At 41.5% G+C, this 22665-nt stretch overlaps 1 protein-coding gene across 1 annotated transcript in view; it reads right to left on the bottom strand.

Annotated features, from left to right (window-relative positions):
- The window catches only part of EIF2AK4 (eukaryotic translation initiation factor 2 alpha kinase 4), a 100754-nt gene that overhangs the window by 2057 nt on the left and 76032 nt on the right, over window positions 1-22665 (bottom strand). The window contains exons 27-37 of the mRNA XM_052646297.1: window positions 21456-21521; window positions 17894-18064; window positions 17336-17470; window positions 14391-14498; window positions 13692-13820; window positions 11988-12074; window positions 6069-6181; window positions 3073-3131; window positions 2087-2184; window positions 801-869; window positions 91-135 (exon numbers count right to left, since the gene is read on the bottom strand). Coding sequence (XP_052502257.1) covers window positions 91-135; window positions 801-869; window positions 2087-2184; window positions 3073-3131; window positions 6069-6181; window positions 11988-12074; window positions 13692-13820; window positions 14391-14498; window positions 17336-17470; window positions 17894-18064; window positions 21456-21521 — 1080 coding nt within the window. The remainder of the gene's footprint in view (window positions 1-90; window positions 136-800; window positions 870-2086; window positions 2185-3072; window positions 3132-6068; window positions 6182-11987; window positions 12075-13691; window positions 13821-14390; window positions 14499-17335; window positions 17471-17893; window positions 18065-21455; window positions 21522-22665) is intronic.

Below are 22665 nucleotides of genomic sequence, written 5' to 3'. Positions count from 1 at the left end.
AATAATGCCACTTTCAACTTTCTTTCGGCAAATCAACAGCAAACTTTGGAATTTTAAAGACTATAGTGCAGAAGAGTTCATCTTGCTTACCTCTAAGGACAGAAACTGTAAGATTGTTTCTTTCGGTAGATCCACCTATTGATACACAAAAATGTATCACGTCAGGGATCCTAAGCAGCACATACTGACTTGTGACTGTGGTGTCACTTTGGATGGAGCAGCATGAATGGGATGCTTCCGTGCTGCTTATTGAATTTGGCAGTGATGTGATCTCAGCACTTAAAACTAACACATCACACCACAAAGCTTTGGCAGCACTACCTGCAAAGGCCTGGAAAGTCAAAGAGTGAGCCGCTCAGTCATGTCCGACTCTTTGCGACCCCATGGACTATACAGTCCATGGAATTCTCCAGACCAGAATACTGGAGTGGGTAGCCATTCCCTTCTCCAGGGGATCTTCCCAGCCCAAGGATCAAACCCAGGTCTCCCACATTGCGGGCGGATTCTTTACCAGCTGAGCCATGAGGGAACCCCAAGAATACTGGAGTGGGTAGCCTATCCCTTCTCCAGTGGATCTTCCCGACCCAGGAATCGAACATTGCAGGCAAAGTCTTTACCAACTGAACTATCAGGGAAGCCTGAAACATTTAGAAAAATGATTTTCGTTTTCAGTCCCCCTACTCCCAGTCTTTCAGAGGAAGAGATTAGGAGAAACAGGCCTGTATCCCAATTCTGTTGACAGCAAAAATTTGACAGTGTGGACAAAACCCATCCTCAGGAAGTTAAAGAAAGTGACTTACGGCCAAAATTTCAATTTCGCTGCTTTTCTGATGTAAGTTAGCAAGGGAGGTCTGAAGTCGGGTTTGTACCTAACAAGAAGGAAAGTGTGTTAGAATTCAGAACCTGTCCAGTCAAGCCATCTTTCTTACCATTTCAGTTCTTATTCTAGGAAACAATCACAGGTGACAAACCAAAGCCTAAAAGGGATCCCAAATACTATATAAGGACGTGCTCTTCATCCACCTCAGTAAGATGAGTGTCTAGTGTATTACGACCTCAGGGAAAATGAGATTTTATAGCCTACCTTGATCCTTTGTTTACTAATCCACTTATTTCTTTATAATTTTGAACTGACATGTAATAAAAGCTCAGTACTGTAAAACAGTGCATGCAGAAGCAGGGAGATTTTAGTATTAAGCTAAATTTAAGAAGGGGACAGTGACAGCATTGAGAACATGGAACTGAAATATGGTAGATATGAAAAGTGAGTTTCCACCCAACACTGAGAAATAGCCAGGAAAGCTAACAAAATGAGGTAATTTGATCTTTTGTGTTTCAGTCTAATTACACTCCTCAGTAATGGCTACCCTCTCACACCCTACTCTCAAATGAGGCCAGTGTCCTAACTCTGCTCATTAGCTTTTCTACGCTGTCCTTCCCTCTGTCCCTTCAGTTTGGAATGCCCTCATCTTCCCTCTCTGCCTGCTGAAATCCTTCAGGGATCACCTCCACGAAGCCTTTCTTGATCGTCTATACCAACACTGATCTTTCTCTCTCCCCCACGTCTGTAGCATACTCTTAACACTCATTCAGTATACTTAATTCAGCATCCTAGTACTGATTTTCTTCTATTCTCCAACTATATATATGCTTCTAAGGTTATAAAGTCTTTGAGGACTGTGGCCATGTCACGTGTTTTCCATTTTACCTGGCACTTAGCACAGAATCAGGCAAATAACAGATACCAAAAACATGTATGCAGTGAGGAACCTGCTACATGTCTTGGGGTAGATCTCTGCTTTGTTATGTACAACAAAACCAAACAGGATCAGAAACTTTTTGTTTGGACACAGTATTTCTGACAACAGCTGCTTCTGGGTGCCTACAGTGTACACTGAGGCCTCTTTGGAGGACAAACAGGGCAGAATCTTGGCACCTGAGATGCTTTGTGTTGGTGAAATTTTCAGAAGTCACCAAGTTCAGGAGTTGGGAAGAAAAACATTTCCAGGAAACTGTCCCTTCGTTCCCTTTCTCGTTTTCTTCCTCTGCGGCTCATGTTAGAAAGCTGAGGACTCTGACCATGTACCTGGGTCTCATACCGCCTTCTGGTGCTGGCTGACAGCTTTTCGGGGGCGACCACACTCACAATGGGAACAACCGTTGCTCCATGGATTTCAAACAAGCCTGAAACAGAGTTTAAGCAGTTATGGCCTTATCTGGTCCCACTTTCTATTACACACTGCAGAGCTGGCAGAGATGATTAGAATCCACTTGGGGGTGATTCTAGGGACTGGACCATGTCTAAGCCTTATTTTCTGTCTCTGCAGCTGTCTGCACTTGACCAGAACCCCAGAACCCCACTATCGCCTAGCAGTTCTGACACTTCTGTCAGGACCGCAGCCTTCCCTCCTTCAGTGGGAGGTGACAAAGGCGCAGGGAGGCACAATGAGTCAAACCTCATGAACCTAAGGAAAGAAAGGCGAGCTTAACATTTCCCAACTGTAATTCTTTAAATTCCTCTAAGTATTTGAAGTCTGATGGTGGCAGAAAGCCTGCTAACAGAAATGAACCCAAAAGACTTAATTCTCTTAAATGTCAAGTAGTGTCTTCTCGTGGACTTCACTGGGACATTTCCTTTTCACTTGGGATGACAAATGTAGTAAAACTAAAGGTGTAACTATCACCACTGTTTCCTCTTGGCTTTCATGAAAACAAATCTACATAGTGTCTCCAGGGCATCTCAGAATACTTTGCTTCAATCTTCTATATGGGGAAAATTTATCCACATTTGATCTACATAATAAACTGAATCAAAGGAAGATTAAACCACTTGTAAAAATAAGACAGACATATCAGGACCAGAAGAGTCACCAAACTCCCAGTGGTTTTTATCATTTTCTAGAATGTAAGTTTCATAGGGATTAATTCTTTTTGGTATAACTAATTGTACATATGTTACTTTAAGAGGATATTACTGATGCAGTGAGTTAGCCACAGTTCTAAGTATTTAGAGCAAACATGTACACACACACACAAGCATTATTATGTTTAAGTTACAATTAGTAATTATACCTGAAGCATTAGAAAATGATCCCTTCAGATTTTGTACTGTAAGATTATCGGAAGCTTCTCTAAAAACAAGCAAACAAAAACAATTAGAATAAACAGTCGCTAAGACAAAAGCAACACATAATTTATAGTGAGCTACACTTAGAGGCTTTCTATTAAATATACTGATTTAATAAATATTGGTCATTAGTGGAGGAAACAAAATTTGCACTTAATTATGTTTTTTATTAAGAGCAAATAAAAATTATAAAGGATGTCACTTCAAATTAACATTCTTAGAGACAACATTCTGATTTATTCAGATGGGTTTGGAATACTGGCTCAACAGAAGCAGCTAATTTCAATGAAATACAATGGGTGTTCTTTCTGCTCTCCTCACAATACAAGGAAACATTAGCAATGCCCCACCTTCATTATGGATGCAACCTTGGTGATCACCCACCAGAGAACATTTAGTAAATGAGATTCTTTCAGAAGCTGTGAATGGATGTTCTTTCAGACTGAATTAATTTATAGCCTTTGAGAGACATAATAGCACTCTATCTTGGGAAAACAGGGAAATAATCATTCACATGGAAGAAAGATTTTAAGCCCTTCCCTGCTAAAACTAAATCCATCTGGCCTGTTAAGTGTCTTAATAATGTTTGCCTGTACTACTACTAATAGTCGCTATTAATTAGCTGACTTTTTTGTTTTCTAAAGCTCTGCCTTTGATTTGGATTCTTAATTCTAATATCTAGAGACTTCAAGAACATGATACACACACACACACACCCCGCCCCCGCCCCCTCCCCCCAGAGCCTGACAGTGAATTTACTCAAGCTAGGTGGAGATGGGCAGGGCCGGGGCCAGGGAAGGCATGCAAGCAAGAACATTGATTTTATATAAGCCAGGATTTCTCAGCCTGACATGTGGGTCAGATAATTCTTTGTTGGGGTGCAGGTGGGGAGTCAGTCCTCTTCACTATAGTATGTTTAATAGCAGCCCTGGTGTTTACTGGGCTTCCCTGGTGGCTCAGTTGGTAAAGAATCCACCTGCAATGCAGGAGACTGGGTTCAGTCCCTGGGTTGGGAAGAGATCGCCTGGAGAAGAAAATGGCAACTCACTCCAATATTCTTGCCTGGCAAATCCCATGGACACAGGAGCCTGGCTACAGTCCATGGGGTCACACAAGTCAGATACGACCTAGTGACTAAACCACCACCACCCTGGTGTTTACTAGATAACAGTAGTAGACAACAACCAAAAATCTCTGCAAATATTGCCAAATGTCCCCTGTAGGGCAAAACTCTGGACTGAGAATTACTGATGTAAGTCAAAAAAAGTATTAAATTTTTTTAAAAATTTATGGCTGTGTTAGATCTTAGTTGCAGCACGCAGGCTCCAGAGCACGTGGGCTCTGCAGTTGTGGCACGTGGACTTGGTTGCCCTGTGGCATGTAGGCTCTTAGTTCCCTGACCAGGGATTGAACCAGTGTCCGTTGCACTGCAAGGAGGATTCTCAACCACTGGACCACCAGCGAAGTCCCCCAGTAGAGTACTCTTTTTCTAAGCATAAATAAAAAACTTACAAAAATATAGAAAAGCAAGGGAAATGATCCTTTGTAACCCCACTAATCAAAAATAACTACAATGAAAAATGTGGTTCATCATTCCAGACATTTTTCTGTGTATGAGCTATATATTTTGGTTGCAACAAAAATGGGATCATATCTTATTTGTGGACATCTTTCCTTATAATAAACTCAGCTTTATTAGAAAAATAATTTTTAAAGGCTACACAGTATTTCATTGTATTTACTGTAATTTGAGCAATCTTCTATCACTGAATTACCGTGATATTGTAAGTGAGGTTCCCAAAGTGTGGTTCAGAGACCCTGGAGGTCCCTGAGATCCTTTCACAGGTATTTGCAAGGTCAAAAGTATTTTCACAGTAATCCTAACAGGTTAATTATCCTTTTATTGGTATCCTTTCATTAATGTGTAATGGAATTTTCCAGAGACTACATGATGTATATCATAAGAGACTGACTGCAGAAACAGACAATATAAAACAATAATAGTAATAATAAGAATAAAACAATGTAGTTTTTTCTACTTAGCATTACAGATTATAAAAATTAAAGCAACAATATCTGTTAAACTGTAAAACAATGCTACCTTTCTTACTAAATTTATTTTGTTTTGGAAAATAGTTATTTCCATTAAAACTGTTATTTAGGTTTGCATGTAATGAGTTTATTATTGTTATTTTAGAATAAGTATTTTTTAAATGTTTACATTTTAGTTTCTAACATAGAAATATTGATCGATATAAACCACATAAATGAAGCTCTTAGGGGGTCCTCGAATAATTTTTAAGGGTATGAAGTGGTTCTGAGACCAAAATTTTTGAGAACTGCTGTTATAAACAATGTGTGTTGATAGACATCTCTGTACTATCCCTATGGAATAATTTTACTGTAAATTCCTGAAGTGGAATTGCTGGGTAATTTTTTTTTTTTTTTAGTTTTAAGGCTTTTAACTTTGTTAAATTCCTATGCAGACAGTTGAACCAATTTGCATTGCTGTGATGAGTGAGAACTTTTCCCAGAACATTATTATTTTCCAGAATATTAGATCTTTCAAAACCAGTGACAAAACACTACTGCAGTTCACTGACCAAATGAGATAAATGGCAGCTAGACTGTGGTTCCTCAGGCTTTTCAAAATGATAAAATAATCTTTGACGTGTTATGAAGGACAAATGCTGAGAGTAAGTTATGACTAGTTTTACACGGAGTTATATAATTAAACTACTGAGTTATTCAGAAGCTGTACTATGGTTCATTAAAAGTTACCTTTACTATGGTTCATTACAAGTTACACTGGGGGGAAAAAAAAGTTATTCTGACCTGTCTTTATCTCCCCAAAGGATCAAACTGACATTTAAAATAAATGTATGAAAATTTTATGTAGGCAGTTGCAGCTGGTTTTTTGGTCTTTTGTTTACTAAGTTACCTGGTAGTCCTCTCATCACTGACTTTAGTCCTCAGTTTCTGTACAACGTGGTCCACGAGATCAGATTCCAGCACACGTTTCTCTGTTTGCCTGTCCTTCTCAAAAGACTTAACCTTAAAAAGAATGAAACAGACCCATCATTTCTAAAGCCAGCAGGCTGAAGAGTACCATAGTAAGACTCTTCAGTCAACAGTTTAGGTTGGTGGCTCTCAACCAGGGGTGATTTTGCTCCCCGCAGGGCATCTGGCAGCAACTAGAGGCCTCTGTGGTTGTGACAGCTGTGGGGGTGCTACTGGCATCTGGTGGGTAGATGCTAGGGATGCAGCTCAACATCCTACAACGGACAGGACAACAGGCCCACAAAGCAGCATCTGGCCAAAAACGTCAAAATGTGGCTGCTGAGAAACCCTGTCCAGATTCAAGCAGCTTATTATAGATGACAGAATTAAAAAAAAAAAAAGGGCCAAGACAAACCAGCTCCTATTTCATCTGATTCTTTCACATGTTTTCCCCCTTAAACATCCTCGGGTCAGTCACCAAGATTTCTACAACTCCTCCCCTTCCTTTCCAAACCCGAGTCCTGTCATCCCACTTTTATGGCGCCCACCTGTTCATCTTCACTCCCATGGCCAGTGCCCTGCCTTGGCTTGGGACAGTCTGATATTCTGCCCTCAGCCGTCCCCAGCTTCAGGTATCCCTCACTCCCTTCCACGTTACATCTCCCTGCAGGTTAATGTTTCTTATATACTCTGATGTTCCCTACTGTCCAAAAACATCCACTGGCTCCCCACTAGCTGCTAAATCAAGTTTGGATTCCCTGGTTGGGCATTTTGGCGCTCTATGATCCAGCTAGAACCATATTCTCCTGCTCAAGTGCCCCTCTGCACAATTCTGCTTCACTCCAAATGGACTATTTGGGGTAATTCTGGAATAGTTCTCTGCTGGCCTGCCTCTATCTTTGGGACCACCTACTGAGAGAACTGCCATTACTGTTGTTATTCCTTTGCTTAAAAAGCCTTTTTAGTATGCTGCCCATCCATGGGGGTCCAGCATTAACTGCACCTCCACTCTGAAGACTTCCCTGCTACCTATGTAGTAATCTCTCAGGTTGAGGAATCCTCAAAGAATTTTCCTGTAGGACTCTCATGGCGTTGAGCATCTTCTAGCTCATAATCATGCATGAATGTCTTCTGTTCCCCACCAGATTATAGGATCCTTGACAGCAGGACCTGTGGCTTATATTACCCTGCATCCCTCATGGCCCTAAATTCAATCCCTTCCACACTGTGAATGCTTAATATGCACTTGCTGAATGGGTGAACATAGTGATGTCTTGCCCTTCAAATATAAAGATGCTGCTATTTTATATTTATAAATATACATGTATTTATATATCTGCTGCCACTACCAGAGGCAGAAGAGTCAAAAGAGCTGGATGAGCTGGAACAATGTACTGAAGTGAACAAGGTCACATTTAACAGAGACAAATATGAGGTCCTGTCATCAAGCCCTCACTGCAGAAGACTGGTCAGATATGGTGACAACTGTGGGAAGGCCAGTGGGTTTCAGCTGATGATGAATTCAGGAGGACCAAAAGAGCTACATGGTAGATAAAGTTAGTTTACTTATTTATAGGCTGTATTAGGAGAAATATGTTATCTGGATTGAGGGAGTTTACAGACCCTTCTTGTTTAGTCAGAATATGCTTAGAGCACTTGTAGAATTCTATGATCACATTTAAGGACAGACACTGACAAAGTTAAATGTGTCTAGAGGAGGTTAACTAGGAGGGTGAAGGATTTGGAAAATCACTTTATGAGGAATGGCTTAAGTAACTGGAATGTTTAAACCAGAAAAGAGGACACTTAACGTGGTCCACTGTATGGCAGTGGTCTCCTAAAATTCATGTGAAGGTAGTTAAGAGAAAGAGGAGGAATTAGACTTGTTATTTTGACCATTCTAGAGGCAGAGATAGGACCAATGAATGTAAATTTGGGGAAGCAGATTTTGATTCAAGATTTTAAAATTTGCTGATCATTATAGCAGTGGGTTATGATGCTATAATTATCTAGCAGAGGCTAGTTGGTCATGTCTTGGTAATATTACAGGAGCAGTTCTGCTCTGGAAGAGGTGTGATCAGTAGGACTAGGGTCATTTATGATTTTGTGACTTATCAAGCAGGCTAGCAGTGGAGACTTACAAACATTCCCATGAAGAACTAACTACTGTAAGAACTTCCTTCCTGCCTTAAATGACTAGAAAACCAGACAAAATATATAAATACTGTTTTTCAGACACTGGACAACAAGTAGTGGAGGACTGTTATTCTGAGAGGAGGGGAATGAGGTGAGCCTTTGAGTGCCCCAGATAACTGTGCTGAGAGTGCCCCCAGATAACTGGGGACTGCAGTGCAGGGAGAAGGAACCTAAGGCCAGGAGTCTTGCTGAGCTGGGAAGACAGACTAGAGGTTAGGTAGGCCAGGATGCCTAGAAACTGTGGGGCAGAGGACTGAAGAGGAGAGTTACACCCAGAGAAAGAAAGATTTCTGAAGCTCTGCAGAGAAGTCCACTCACATCTTTGGCAGAGAACTGATCTGTGCGTGGGAGAGAGGGAACTATCCAAGGCTGCGGAAACAACCAGCAGAAATAAGCAGGCATAATAATTCCTGAAATCCACAGGGATGGGAATAGTTCTTGTTCTTACAGAGTTGAGAGACCTCATAATATATGGAACCTAAGGCAGAATCCTCCAAAGGGCACTGCCTTAGGAGTGGGGCTAAATTAGATCTAGACTAAAGGCTGTCCTAACAAAACTTAAAGGCTGGAAAGGATGAAGCAAAAGTCAAGGATATTAACTACATCCCAGAACAAAGTCCAGCAGTATGTAAAGGAACATAAGGGTAATTACCTGGCTGTCTAGTGGTTAGGACTGGGAGCTTTCACTGCCGTGGCCCGGGGTTCAATCCCCATTCAGGAACTAAGATCCTGAAAGCTGTGCAGTGCAGCCAAAAAAACAAAAAAAAGCAGGGGGTGGGGGAGGGGACATAATAAAACACAGTACAGAAAAATGTAAACTTCATAGTGTCTGATAACTACTCACAAGTTAACAGGCATAAAAAGAAGGAAAATATGATTCATAACCAGGAGAAATTCAGACCAAAAATGTCAAGATGATGGAATTAAAAATGACTATTATAAAGAATGTAAAGGAAATAAGAACTATGATGAGGGAAGAAATGGAAGACATTTTTAAAAAACAACACAAGTGTAACTTACACAGATGAAAAAACTTCAATACCTGAAATAGGAAATGCACTGGACGGGATTAATAGCAGATAAGATATTGCAGAAAAGATCAGTGAATGATCCAGAATAAAGCACATACAGAGAGAAAAAGCAAAGAAAACCCACAAAAGAACAGCCTCAATGAGCTGTGCTGCTGCTGCTGCTGCTGCTGCTAAGTCACTTCAGTTGTGTCTGACTCTGTGCAACCCCATAGATGGCAGCCTACCAGGCTCCCCCGTCCCTGGGATTCTCCAGGCAAGAACACTGGAGTGGGTTGCCATTTCCTTCTCCAGTGCATGAAAGTGAAAAGTGAAAATGAAGTCGCTCAGTTTTGTCTGACTCTTAGCGACCCCATGGACTGCAGCCGACCAGGCTCCTCCGTCCATGGGATTTTCCAGGCAAGAGTACTGGAGTGGGGTGCCATTGCCTTCTCCAGTGAGCTGAGGGACAATATCAAATGATTAACCTTCTGTAATCAGAGCCCCAGAAGGAAAAGGGACAGAAAAGTCTGAATAATTTCCAAATTTTATGGAAACTGTAAGTCTGTAGTTCAAAGAAGCTCTGTGAATACCAACCATTAGAACATAAAGCATGACACCAAGGCACATCATATTCAAATTGCAGAAAACTAGTGACAGAAGAAAATCTTAAAAAGGTGTCAGAAGATAAAAAGATAAATTACAGACAGATGATCAAAGCAGACTTTTAAACAGAAACTATCAGGTCAGAAGACAATAAAACACAATGTTCAAAGTGCTAAAGGAAAAACATGTATCATGAATCATATATCCAGCAAAAATATCTCTCAAAAACGAAGGTGAAGTGAAGACTTTCTCAGACTAGTAACAGTGGAGAGAATTCATCACTTGCAGACCTGCACTAATCAGAAATAATAAGAAATTCTTCAGGCAGAAGGAAAATAAAATCAGAATGCTATCTGGCTGAACACAAAGGAATACACAGTTCCAGGAATGGTAAATATATGGGTAAATATATAGGATGTGTGTGTGTGTGCTCAGTCGTGTCCGATTCTTTGCGACCCATGCACTGTAGCCTGCCAGGCTCCTTGGTCCATGGATTTTCCAGGCAAGAGTACTGAAGTGGGCTGCTATTTCCTCCTCTAGGGAATCTTCTTGACCCAGGGATTGAACCCACATCTCCTGCATTGTAGGTGAATTTTTTTACTGCTTAGCTGTAGAGGAAGCCCTATAAAGGACATTCCCTCTTTATTTCAAAAACCTCTGTAAAAGGTAATTGATTAATAAAAACCAAAATACAATGTATTATGAAGTTAGTAACATATTTAGAAAACAGATTGGCAGCAATAGCACAAAAGATGGTGGGGGAAATGCAAGTATTTGGTTGTAAGGTTCTTATACTACATGTGAAGGCATACAGTAGTTTTTGAAGGCAGAATTTTCAAGTTGTATACTACAAACCCTAGAGAAGTCATTAAAAAATACCACTAAAAATAAGAGTTATGGTCAGTAAACCAGTGATAGAGATAAAATGGAATAAAAACTATTTGATCTAAAAACAAAGCATGAAAAGAGGAAAAAAGAGGGAGAAAAAAGAACAGATGGAACAAAACAAATAGTAAAATGGTAGATTTAAGCCCAACCATTTCAATAACTGCATAACATATAAATTATTTAACCATTTCAATAAAAGGCAAGGAATGTCAAAAAGTGGGTAAGAAAAGCAAACCTCAACTAGTGACTGTCTCTAAATCCAAATTTAGCAGAATGAAGAAAAAAAAGGAAATCAATAAAATAGAACACAAATGAACAAAAAATAGAGAAAAATAAATGACATAAAAAGCTGGTTTTCTGAAGACAAAATTGATAAACCTCTAGCTAGGGTGATCAGGAAAAAAAAAAGGGGGGGAGATATAAATTACCATATCAGGAATGAAAGGGAATATCACTACAGATCCTACAGATAGTAAGAGGAATATTTGAATACTTAGGTGAAATGGAATATAAACTACCAAAACTCAAGGAGAAAGAGGCAATCTGATAGCCCTGTATCTAGGTCCCAGTGTTTTTACTGGTGAATTTTAGCAAATATTTAAGAATGAAATAATACCAATTCTACAACAACATTATCCAGAGGACAGAGGATCCAACTCATTTATGAAGCTGAAATCACTCTGCTATCAAAACCAGACAAAGACATTAAAAGGAAAAAACAAAGGGAAAATATATTGATTTTTCTCCCTTTAAAAACAGAAATAAAGGTTATGAGGTAATCTATTTATGAACTTTTTGGGTTAACTACAACATAGTAAAAATGGTTAGGAAGTTAACTAGAGATATGTCTGCCAGGAGATATTAGCTATAGTTATTATTTTTATCTCCTTAAAGGGAGAAAAAAGTAGAGAAAAAACCTAGTCATAGCTTTTTAATTTTTTTTAAGTTCAAAGAAAAGTGTTCAGATTCAGATTCTCTCTTCCTTATTTCATACACTTTTTCCAAAAAACAGGCCTAGCAATTCAAAAGGAGAATGAAATAATGGGTTTCCACTCATGCCCAAGGCCAGGACAGGACCTCAGTGGGAAGGTTGGGCGTTCCATGGTTAATACAGTTTGGGAAATCTGATTGTTGAATTGTGAAAGATTTCCTCTGGTCTTTACCTTGACATGGCTTCCTTCTTTATCCGAGACAAGGGCCACATAGGTGATTTCATGATGTCTGCAGTACTCTTGTAATTCCTCTTGGGACTGAAACAAACACCAAGCACTTGGAACAGCTTCAAGTAGTTAAGGAGAATGAAAACACTATGCTCAGTGTGTTCTCAACGTGAATAACTAAACATGTTGATCTTATGGTTTATATAAATAAATATTAAGCAAGAAGAGTATAGAATTCAAAGGAGGAATAAGCTTTCTTTTGTTTTCTGTGCTTTCACTATTGTTCTAAGGGGCCATATCACTCAGTGTGGTCAGGACATAGTAAGAGGTTTTCAAAAGCTTCACATCTTGATGGTTGCTAAATATTAACACACACACACACACACACACACACTCAGTGTGGTCAGGACATAGTAAGAGGTTTTCAAAAGCTTCACATCTTGATGGTTGCTAAATATTAACACACACACACACACACACAGAGGGAAAAGGCCTTAGGGGAAAATAAAGGCAACAAAAGAAACAGTAGAAGGTGAAAAGCGGAACTGAAGCGTAAAGCAAAGAAGTATCAGAGCAGAGAAGCCTGTAGGGGACACCCCTGTGCTGGGCTGAAATCACCATCACTGAGCTTATAATTTTAATTTAAGACAGAACACTTCTGTAACAATTTATGAAACAAGTAAGTGGAATAGGATACTGCTCTGTTAAACGATTATAATTTATTGCTCAGCATACTTCTGACATGAATTTTTATATAACACACACAAAAATGGACAGCAGCAGCTGCTGGCAGGTAGTATGGAATAAACAGGTGGAAGGGTAGGGTTCTGTTCCCTAGGCGTCTCTTCATGCTCTGGGGCACCATGAGTGAGGGTGAATGTGTGTACAGCTTGGAGGACCACCTGGTAATGCAGCCCCTTTTGTGATCTGCTTGCAGAGAAGTCAGCCATCTGAAGGTCCCTGACTCTAAAGGGTAGGCCAGGTGCTTGGTGGTGCCATTCTTCTCATCTCCACCCCCAGGGCAGGAGTTAGGCCAGCTGTGAGAGGCCCGAGGAGACAAAGCTAAAAACACTAGACACAGAATGCCTCTAGGAAGTGTGCTGGGCTGGATAATGGCCCTGCAAAGATGTCCACATCCTCAGTCCTGGAAGCCTGTGACTACGGTATCTTATATGGTAAAAGGGATTTTGCAGATTGATTAAAGATCTTGAGATGGGGAGATTATCCTGGGTTATCAGGATGGGCCCAGTATAATCACAATGGTCCTGGTAAAAAGGGACAGGAGGGTCAATTTGAGATAGAAGGACAGAAACGTAGTGCAGAGGAAAGAAGGTGCTACCCTACTGAGTCTGAAGATGGAGGAAAGGGCCACAAGCAGGCCTGTAGGAGGCTTCTAGGTGCTGGAAAAGGCAAGGAAGTGGATTCTCCTACGAAAGTCTTCAGAAGGAACCAGCCTTACCAGACACCATGATTTTAGCCCAGTGAAAGTGATTTCAGGCTTCTGAATTCCAGAAGTGTAAGATAACAAATAAGTGTTGTTTTAAACCATTTAGTTTGGTAATTTGTTACTCCAACAATCAGAAACTCCTACAGGAAGCAATTGAAATCATAGAGATAGTTTGGCAGAAACTAAAGCCATAGACGCTGATTTGCTGTTGAAGCCATGACTAGGCGCCCTCTACTCACAGGCGCCTTTTGTCTCCTTACCTGTGACCAGTCATACATGATTTCTGCTGTGATTCCAGCTGACCAGAGTTTCTGGGTTAGGTTGATGGCCCTGGACATGGACATCTGACCAACACTTACAACCAGGAGGTCACAAGAGCTTACTGTAACCTGGATCAAAAACATTGATTACATTTAGAGGAGGGAGATTCCAGGCATGTATGTGAGACCACGGAGGCAGCACTCATATGGAAACAGGCACCTTAAAATCACATACAGCAACATAAATGCACAAGTCTTTGCTTCAAAATGACATGGTAAAAAAAAATGACACAGAAAATTTTTATATTAGTTTTTTAAGATAAAAGACTTGAAATTATTTCTAAATCATTAGGAAGATATTCTTTTTCTCTGGGAAAACTAATCTTGCCTGAAACATAGATGAAAAAACCATTTCTTTGTAGAATTATGACCAGAGGGCTTTGATATGAATCTGTTAACAAGGGTAATCTCTCACATTTATGTAGCATATTACAGATAAGGAGAGTCAGGCTACTGGACTAAGGTCCCCCAGCTAGAAAGCAGAGGCTAAGTATCGACACCAAGATTTAGGCTTGTCCCTCACAGCAAAGACAGTCTCCCTAAACCTCAGTCTATAGCTACTACATCTGGGGCTCCATGTGAATGACTACAAAAGGAGAGCCATCTCAGAGCATGCTGGAAAGCAGAGCTAGTACTTACAGGCTCTTCCATGTTGAGGACAGCAGTGGTTATCTTGTCTATGGCTATGCTGACCCCGATGGCAGCAGGAACTGGCCCCAGAGCCTGTGGTCCTCTAAACTGGGGAATCTGTGGAGAGACAGACGGCTCTGGTTATGAAATGGAGAAGAAAGTGTGATGATAGGAAAAGCGATGATTTGGGGGCATGCACTCTAACAGCAACTTATCAAAGGGTTCAACAAAATAAAGTGTGTCAGAGTGTGTGTGTGCATGTGTGTGTGTAGCAAAAGAGAGAAGCAAGCAAACCTGCAAATTCAGGAGATGTTAATGAATGCTGCACCGAGCTCCGCACTGTTCAGTTTGGCAGCCACTAGCCACATGGGACTTGAGTATGTGAAATGTCTAATCTGAACTGACGTTTGCTGTACATGTGAAACACACTGGTTGCAAAGACTCAGAATGGAAAAGAATATAAAATAGCTTCTTAATAATTTTTAGATATTTGATTACATGTTGAAATAGTATTTGGGTATACTGGGTTAAACAAATGCTAACTGTAAAGACTTAGAAAAAAATGTAAATAGCGCCTTAATAATTAAAACATTTTTGATTACATGCTTACATATTATTTTAGATATATTGGGTTAAATAAAATACATTATTAAAATTAATGCCACCTTTTTCTTTTTACTTACTTTATGTTACTAGATAATTTAAAGTTGGATACACAGGTTCTGGACCAAGATGGGTAGATACACTTCTCCCTGTTCCTCTAAGTACAGCTAAAACCCCTGGACACTACAGATAAAACAAACATTAGACGACTCTGAGAGTGGAGAGAAGATGGCAGGCTGACCAGGGACCATGGGGTCCGAGGAACCACATGTGGTGAGTTCCCTGGGTTTGGTTTTTGCCTCTTGTACCCAGGACTGAGTGCTGGAGAAACTGTCATCCCAGAAATGCCAAGGAGAACAAGCAAAAAAGCCCCAAGGAAAATCTGATCTCTCTGGTCAAAAAAATCAAGAAAGGGGCAACCCAGCAAGACAGAAAATCTGTAGACAATACTGGCCCTGGTTGGCCAAATGTCACAGAAGAAGCATAGACACTCCCACTCATGGCTGAGGGGGGTCAAGACATTCCCCCTTACCCAGAGAGGCCCCGCCAAGTCCCAGGAGGGTGGTATCTGAGAACACCGAGGGGAGCCGGGACTTTCCTATCTGTGGGAGTAATGCTTCCCCCAGTGGTGTCAGTGGAGACCAGGATCCCCAACTTCCACCCCACCCAAGTGGTAACAAGGTGCCCCTCCCCTCTTGGGTGGTGCCAGAGGACGCTGAATGGAAGCTGGAACTTTCACCACTTTCCAGCAGTAACAAGGCTGCCTGCCAACTCCCCCACCCGGATACAACTGAAAATCAGGCATCGTAACAAGAGCCAGGATCTCAAAGTGAATGAGAAAAGGCAAATCGACAGACACCAACAAAATGAAACAGATGTGAGAATTATCAGACAAGGATTTTAAAGCAACCAGCATAAAAATGCTACAATAGGAATCATAAATGGGCTTGAAACAAATAAAAAAAGCAAGGAAGTGGGAGACAAAAAACTCACTGGATGGGCCCAACAGCATAAATGGAGATAACAGGAAAAACAATCAGAAACTGAAGATAAAATCACTAAACAACAGAGAAAAGAGACTGTAAAGAAAGATGTCCCAGAACCATAGGAGCATAACAAAAGATGTAACATTTGTGTTATCAGAGTTCTAGAAAGAGAGAAAAAGTAAAGCTGAAAAAATTGTGGAAAAAATAATGCCGCATACTATGCTGGATAGTGGTCAAAGTTCCAGCTTCCCATTCAGCCTCCTCTGGCACACCCCAGAGGGGAGGAGGGCCTTGTTACCGCTTGGGTGAGGGTGGAAGTCAGGGATCCTGGCCTCCACTGACTCTGCTGGTGGGAGGCGCACTACCCTGAGGCAGATATGGAAGTCCTGACTCCCCACTGAACCCTCTCTGAGGCCTGCTGGTGCTTGGTAGGAGGCTCATTAGCAAAAGACAAACCTATAGATTCAAGAAGCTGGGAAAAATCAAATAACAGGACAAATCCCAAGAAAGTCCTGCCAAGACACATAATTGAACTTCAAACTAAAAGCAAAAAAACAAAAAAAATCTTAAAAGCATTAAGAGTCATCTTTCCTATAGGGGAAAAATAATTCAAATAACCCAGATTTCTCATCAGAATCCAGAAATTTTGGGTAAATACAGTAAACTTTCTTCTTTTCTTGAGTTTTTCAGAGTTCAACACTGGAAGCAAAAAGCACAACACTGTTTGATGTGGACCTCAATGTACACTGAGGAAATATTTAAGACAATCATATATAGGGGATGAGAAAAGGACATAAAGGAGTTAAGGTTCCATTAATATATTCCACTGTATCTCAACTGTGGTGGTAATTACAGGAATCTACACATGTGATAAAAATGGCCCAGAATTAGACATGTGCCGTATGTGGAGGTCCGTGTCCTGGGCTTGGTATTTTATTATGGTTATACCAGCTTTAACCATTGGAAGAAACGGGATAAAAAGTACACAAGACCTCTCTGTACTATCTCTGCAATATCCTGTAACCCTATTAGCTATTTACACGAAAGTTAAAAATAGTACAAATGCATTTTATAAGACATTTCTATTCCTAGTTGAAATATATATAGGTGTTCAGTAATACCAGTGATTCAATTTTTCTGTAGTTTCAAAACATTTCTTCCCTGGTGGTCCAGTGGCTAAGAGTCAATGCTCCCAAGGCACAGGGTCCGAGTTCGATCCCTGGTTTGGGAACTAGATTCCATATACCACAACTAAGAGTTTGCATGCCACAGCGAAGATCAAAGCTCCCACGTATGGCAACTAAGACCCGGTGCAGCCAAATAGGTAAATATTAAAACAACAAGCTGAGGAAGAAGTGCCCTCACCAGCAGGTCATATCTACCACCAGCTGCAAGGATTTCAGATATAGCCCTTTGCCTCCGTCTGATGAATGCCACAAACTGGAAGATGATTCCGCTATGCTGCTGCACCTTGTAAACCAAGCCCAAATTGATCAGGACCTGTCAAGGGAAAAGCCACACGGACGTGTCAAGGGCTTGAGACTTACAGAGTGTGCAACGCTGAAGCCCCCATTTTCTATCATGAGCATCAGAACAGTACATTTAGCATAGACAAAATATTCAGTACACAGTCTGTTGGACTACAGCCTACCAAGTACGAGGAGCTCTGTTCTTTTCAAGAATAACCACCTCTCTTGAGGCTGACATAGTAAGAATTACCACACAATAGGAATTGTGATGCTCACAAAGAAATTCTGATAGAAGTCAAAATTATCACTAGGTATCAAATGTTCCAAAATGTGGAAAGCAGTGTCCTTCTGGAAAAATAAAACACTTAACTAGCATTAAAATAAAACCCATTTCCTCCTTGTGCTATTATTAATGCTACAAATTCGCGCTGCCAGAATCAAACAACCGCCAAACCTGTAACTTTATGCCAAGTTTCTTCAACAGTCCAACGACCTCCTCCAGATCTTTTAAGCCGTACTTCACCAGCTGGGCAACACCTGTTTTCTGTTTTACTAATGAGTTTATGGTTGGGGTTAGATCTTGCAGCTCTCCCTTCTGCTCAATAAATTTGTAGAGTCGACACAGCTGGAAAGCAAGGAGGCACAGTTAGCTTCCGAAATCCATGGCAAGCAAGACTCACTTTGCTGCATGTTCCCTACACACGGGGGAGTGGCAGAGCTCTTGCATCTCTAAAAGGGTAGATTTTGTGGTCAAGGCTCATTTTAGTCTTTTCCACAGTCCCCACTAAGGATCATTGTTTTCCAACAACTCTAAGGCACCTCACAGAAGTGCTCTAGGTCCCTACTCACAGTTCATTTTCAGTCCCACACACAGAGAATGCTGACCCCAGCAGAGCAGACCCTGACACTAGCAGAGCCTCCATTATATATATTTTCAGGCCAGTATTGTTCCTCTTTGCCTTCTTCATGCTTGTGAAATTCCATGACTACAGGCATGTCAACGAGGGACAGGAAGGCAAAGTCTGACTCGTTCTAACACTACACTGAATTAGGATGGGAATTCCCTGTCCTCCCTTGAATAATTCCTACTTGTAGGTCTGAGATGCAGTTTGGATACCACCTCCTACAGGCAGCCCCCAATGCCTTCTCTTCCGGCTCAGACCTTATCCCAGATCCCAGCTCTCCGCAGCTGTACTCGTCGTCTTCGCCAGGAGGGGGCAGCAGCTAGCAATGATCCATCTGTGGACCGGGCACAGGCCCTGGCCCAGCGCAGTTGAAGAGGAATTAACTATGATCATAAAACCAGAAAAAAAGACTCCAGGGGCTAACGTGGAAACTAACAGGCAAAACTATAGCTACTTTGAGACTATAGGCAGACAGAACCTGGTTCATCTATAAACAGGTACATGGAATTAAAGAGCTGAATGAAGACTTATGAATGAAACTTAAGGTAGTTCCATAATCATAAATCACTTATATTTTTAAAAAATCCCAAAGTGTTAATAATTTCTTTAGTATCTTAAAGATAACATTTAAAAATTTTATGTCTTTGATTTTATTTTTTTCTTAATAAGATTTTTAAAAAAATTATATTATCCCATTAATCAGAGAAGGAAATGGCAACCCTCTCCAGTGTTCTTGCCTGGAGAATCCCATGAACAGATGAGCCTGGCAGGTCCCAGTCCATGGGGTCACAGGAGGCAGACACGACTCAGTGACTAAACCACCACCACCACCCCATTAATAAACTACCAGAAGCATCAGAATTTACACCCCCAGATTCTGGTACTCAACCTATCACCAAGTAACTCCATGTACCGTGGGATAAGTCACACATCTCTTTGGGCTTTAGGTGCCTCGTCTGTAAAATATGAAGACTGGGCCAGATATTTGAAACTTCCCTGCAGTATTTCTACTCCCTCTTCTAATACTCTTAGGGTTCCCTTTTAAAATAATGAGAGTACCAAACGCCTATGCATGCTAAGTCACTTCAGTTGTGTCCGACTTTTTGCGACGCTATAGCCCATCAGGCTCCTCTGTCCCTGAGAATTCTTTAGGCAGGAATACTGGAGTGGGTGACCATGCCGTCCTCCAGGGGATCTTCCTGACTTAGGGACTGAACCCAGGTCTCTTATGTCTCCTGTGTTGGCAAGCTGGTTCTTTACCACTGAGCCACCTGGAAAGCCCACCAATGCCTATATTAGATACTAATTTTTCCATTCTGAACTAATCAAACACACAACTTTGATTAACGCTTAATATCAAATGACTGGGCTTCCCAGGTGGCACTAGCAGTGAAGAGTCCACCTGCTAATGAAGGGACGTAAGAGACACAGGTTCGATCCCTGGGTTGGGAAGATCCCTAGGAGATGGGCACGGCAACCCACTCCAGTACTCTTGCCTGGAAGATCCCATGGACAGAGGAGCCTGGTGGGCTAGGGTCCATGGCCCTGCAGAGTCGGACACGACAAGCGGCTGAGCATACATGCACATCACATGACTAATGGATAGAAATTCAGCAAAAAGCAAAGCAGCTGACATTTTAGCAACCAATGTGGCTAGCTTGTGCAAGCGTGAATTATTTTCAAATGTGATATTAGTTCAGAGAACCTTTTAGGCTTGAACCATTTTAAAGAGTCACTGAACTGGGCAGTTTCTTGGACAGATTCTTGGGACTATTTCTGCACATGGCTATGTGCTGTGTACATATCTAGGGTATTGCATAAATACTGTCCTTTGTACTAGAATATTATGCCATTGAGTCACTTTGTAGTTATTAATACCTCCTATAATAGTTAACATTTAAAATGTAATCTGGTCTAATTTCCAGAGTTCCTAGCGCTTTGTATCTGGTTTACTTTCCCAACCTGCAAACTATTAATATTTGAGTGAGTTCTTTAAACTGTGACACCCCGTGAAAGTCGTGAGCTGAGGGTAGACACATACTGGATGGATCCCCTTATGGCTTTTAAAGGCCAATATGAAAGAAGTTGAAAGCAGTCCATGGATTCTTCCACTGACATCTCTCTACATCCCTAGCCCTGTGCCTGACACATGGTAGGCGCCCTAGAATCTGAATAACTCTGCCTGGCCTGCACACCATCATATTTTATTTTATCCCATAAGTGAAGTTTGCTCATCACCGTAGGGTTCCCAGGTGGCTCAGTGGTAAAGAATCTGCCTGCCAAGCAGGAGACATGGGTTCCATCCCTGGGTGGGGATGATCCCCTGGGGAAGGAAATGGCAACTCACTTCAGTATTCTTGCCTGGGAAATCCCATGGATAGAGGAGCCTGGCGGGACACAGTCCATGGGGTTGCAAGAGACTTAGTGGCTAAATGACAACGGGATTATGTAACTGAGTGTCAGACCAGGTCTAGAGGGGCTCTGGGAAAGTGAAAAAAAAAAAAAAAACAACAACAACTTCTCTTAAATAAATATTAAGGAAAATGTAAGAAATCCCTGTTGTCTTTTGCTTTTCAGGGTCTTAGTTAAGTCAGAGTGACTGGCAAAGATCTGGGCCCAACCTCATGCTCGAAGAGAGAAATGACAAACCTATTTACCCTGTGAGATTTTCCTCATTGCCAGTGAGATTTTAGGAGTAGGTAATGCCCCAGAAAAGCCAGAGCTATAATGCAGCTCTGAGGTGCTGGAAGACTAGGAGGTGGGGAGGCCTGTGAGGTGGAGCTCTGTGTCACAAACGATCCTGAAGAATCTACTTCAGCAGAGGCCGAGCAGCGTGAGGTATGCTCAGCAGGAGGCTCCACCGAACACAGCCTTGGCAAGGAGTGTGAAGAGAAGGATATGGTGTCAGGAAAACAGCATGGAGACGCATTCTTTGATCATGGCCCTGATTTCTCTTCCCCTAATTCCAGACGTTGCCATGGCAGCTACTTGAGGGAAAAACTGTCTGAGGTGGCGGGAAGCGCCGCTGCCTGACTGCAGTGAGAATTTGGCGTTTTCTGGAATCACAGTGTTACAGGGACAGCCGTAATCACACCATTGAAAGATACTTACACTATTTGACGACAAGGATAGATTACAAAATTTAGCTTCCACTTCTCTCCTCGTCAGCTTTTCTGTCTAATGGAGAAGAAGGAGGTAACAATGAGAGTCACATTTGGCCGTGAACAAGACAGTTTCCAGGCTAATTCTGACAGGTGTATCCTTCATTTTGGACAAATTGCTCCTCATCACGAAAGATGGATTAACTGATTAAAAGACTTTTTTTCCCTCCACAATTCACATAAGCTATATAACTAACATTGTTTTAAAATGTGGGAAAGATTGAGGGTGGGAGAAGGGGGCAAAGAGGATGAGATGGTTGGATGGCATCACTGACTCAATGGACATGAGTCTGAGCAAACTCTGGGAGATAGTGAAGGACAGGAAAGCGTGGTGTGTTGTAGTCCACGGGGTCGCAAAGAGTTGGACACGACTGAGTAACTGAACAACAATTCCTGACAAAAAAGAATTAACAAGGGGAAAGCTGTACTTGCTGAATGGTGAGGTGACCCACAGGAAGAGAGGCTTACCCAGGGGTGCTTATGCTAGAGTCAACTGATCCATATCCCCTAATGAAAGCCACGTGTGGACAGGCTCTGAGTGCCACCCCATGCTGCCAGGCAGCCTATAGAATATGAACAAGAGTGATGGGAAGCTCTCTGCACCATCCCTGGGCTTTCTGCCAGCCTCCCACTGACACTCTGTTCTATCTGTCCCTGCCAAACAGCAGCAGCACTTTGGGAGGAGAAAGGAAACATGAAGAAGCAAACACTAAAGTTAGGACCCTTGATGTGTCCCAGGAAGATAAAATAAAAGCTGGTTGAGCTTTTTAGTGTACAAAAAACAGTCAACCATTACGAACTTCCCCAGCTTATCCTGTCTTAATTATAGGCTGTCTGGCACTGCTAGTGACTGTATCTTCTTGATGTTATTATAAAAATAATATTTAACATGAAAAGAAATTAGAAAAGATAAGGAAGGATTCACCTCCACCCCAGCACCATAATATTTAAGATCTTCACTGTCCCTCCTTCAGGCTTTGCACAAATACCGGAGAGTAATAAATACAACGATGTGGCTAAATTCGGAAGGGCAATGGGAGGTGATGCTACCCCAGTCTCACATAAATGAGGTGATAAATGAGGCCCCAAGAAAAGTCTAAACCAGTCTCCCCCAGTCTATAAATGACTTCACTGATAAGCTCAGACAGGCTGGAAGAATT

The sequence above is a fragment of the Budorcas taxicolor genome, chromosome 10 (assembly GCF_023091745.1).
Source record: "Budorcas taxicolor isolate Tak-1 chromosome 10, Takin1.1, whole genome shotgun sequence".
Lineage (NCBI taxonomy): Eukaryota > Metazoa > Chordata > Mammalia > Artiodactyla > Bovidae > Budorcas > Budorcas taxicolor.
This window is presented reverse-complemented; position numbering and strand designations above follow the sequence as displayed.